This window comes from Sinocyclocheilus anshuiensis, unplaced genomic scaffold (assembly GCF_001515605.1).
Source record: "Sinocyclocheilus anshuiensis isolate Anshui unplaced genomic scaffold, SAMN03320099.WGS_v1.1 scaffold864, whole genome shotgun sequence".
In the NCBI taxonomy this organism is placed as follows: Eukaryota; Metazoa; Chordata; class Actinopteri; order Cypriniformes; family Cyprinidae; genus Sinocyclocheilus; species Sinocyclocheilus anshuiensis.
The window spans coordinates 165,639-167,633 of NW_015549603.1; the positions used below are offsets into that span (position 1 = coordinate 165,639).

At 40.4% G+C, this 1,995-nt stretch overlaps 1 protein-coding gene across 1 annotated transcript in view; it reads right to left on the bottom strand.

Annotated features, from left to right (window-relative positions):
- Nucleotides 1-1,254, bottom strand: part of LOC107658692 (dipeptidyl aminopeptidase-like protein 6) — a 126,329-nt gene extending 125,075 nt beyond the window's left edge. Inside the window, exon 1 of the mRNA XM_016447344.1 lies at nt 1,053-1,254. Within this exon, the coding sequence (XP_016302830.1) occupies nt 1,053-1,244 (192 nt within the window). The 5' untranslated portion in view covers nt 1,245-1,254. The remainder of the gene's footprint in view (nt 1-1,052) is intronic.
- Between the last annotated feature and the right edge of the window lie 741 nt (nt 1,255-1,995).

Here is a 1,995-nt window from a genome sequence, read left to right on the forward strand (position 1 = left end):
GTTCCTTGTTAGAGTGTATTCATTTCAACATTTACTATTTTTTTTTACGACTACTACTAGTATGGTTCAGTGCTGTTTTTGTTAATAAAGCACTATTTTAGTTTTTGTTCAGTATCAATTTTAAAACTATCGGTTAATTAATCGGTATCGGCAAAATCCACTATCGGTCGACCTCTAGTATGTATATTCGTTCACAAATTCAAATAAATATGTTAGTCAATTTGACCAGAACAAAACATGGCTTCTCATAAAAAGCTAACTTATTTAAGAAAACCTAACAATTTTGACACAGAGTCACAAAGGTTTACAGGGGTCATCTTTGATTTATGCTGGATTTTCTCAACACATGACAACAAAATGGCTTCCTGCATTTTGGTTACGCCACACTGTCTTTTGGCGGACAGAAGTTTTTCAAATGTTAATATTTTAAAACAACATTGGTTTACTGCATAATTTAAAAGAAATAAAAGATTATCCCAATTTTTTAATGGTAGTTATTTTTAAACACACGTACATTCAGCCCCAGAATTGTCTAATATTTTAAACGAATTTTAGCAACACATGATAGCATAGCGCATGTTGTTTGAAGGCGACGATTTGTGACGCATCATCAGCTGTGACGTCATTCTTCTCTTCGAAGGTCAAATCAGTGAAAATAAGATGTGGCAGACGCAGCGTAGAAACTCTTTGGATTACGTGTTATGTGTTCCGCGCCAAGCACCCATGGTCACTGTTTGTGTTGCCTTCTTTCAAAGAACTAAACCGAACCGTAACAGTTGTGTTACAGTTTAAACCCCTGCTTTAGTAAAAAAACAAAAAAAAAAATACCCCTCAGTGCGCTACACGACCAACTCTGACTTTCCAAATCCAAAAAGGAATAATCCCTTTTAAACTATACGACATGCAGCAACAACTTTTACTTCTACTTTATTCCTCGTTAAAAGGAAAAAAAATGTATACGCTAATAAATAACAAAAACATAAACGTTCAACATACCGCCTCCTATATAAAACACAGTCAGCGAGTAAAGAAATGAAAAGCGCGACTCTTACGTCTTCATCCTCGCAGGCGTTTCTCTTGCGGTACTGGACCGGTGGTCTTGATGAGGGGTGATGAGGACTCTTCCCAGCCTTATTCTCCTCCTCGGGAACCTGTCCACCCAGGAGATGACTGGCTTCAGGTGGATGGGGAAAAGATTTGTTGGTGCTAATCTTCCCCGTGAATCTCTGGTAAAGCGAAGCCATGAGTACCACTAAAGCATCTCAAAGCGCGGAATCTCTCCTCAGCTGCTCTCCTCGGATGTGCTTTATTTTAATGTCCCTCTCCCGCAGAAGGTAAACGGTCTTCTTCTTGAATAGCCCAGAGCCTGATGTTCTCCGAAGGTAGGCAGTAAGACGAAGCCTTTAATTGATATGAATCTCTAATGCGCTCCGTTGGAGTGATTTCTCTGTTTTATGGCTTTGACTGGAGCCTGCGCGGCACTAGAGAAAGTCTGCTCTGCATTCAAAGCACGTTGTTTCCTCTATAGCCCGCCTGCAGAAAAGCGTCTCCACAGCAGCCTGTATTAAACTGCACTCTGTCACCAGATTTAACAAACAGAGTTTACAACATCTCACTGCATTTCAGGAATGAGGCGAGCGATGGAAAGACAGCAGTGTGAGCTTTACGCAGAGCAGTGTGTGTGTGTGTGTGTGTGTGTGTGTGTGTGTGGATGAGACGCGTTCTGCATGAGAAGTGACCACTGACAGGATATTTATCTGAAGAACATACACACACACTCACACACCACGCACAGCCCTCAAATCTCACATTCATTAAAATAAAGAGCAATTAAACCGACCGAAACTTAGACTCTGTATCATCCCATCAACTGATGGATTTTTACAAATGTTCAGTATTAAGCAATGACCTTTCTCTTTTACTTCTAGACAATGCTGGAAAGGTCATATGCTCAGTACTGGAGTGCCACACTGTGGTAAAGTGAAATACAACAGC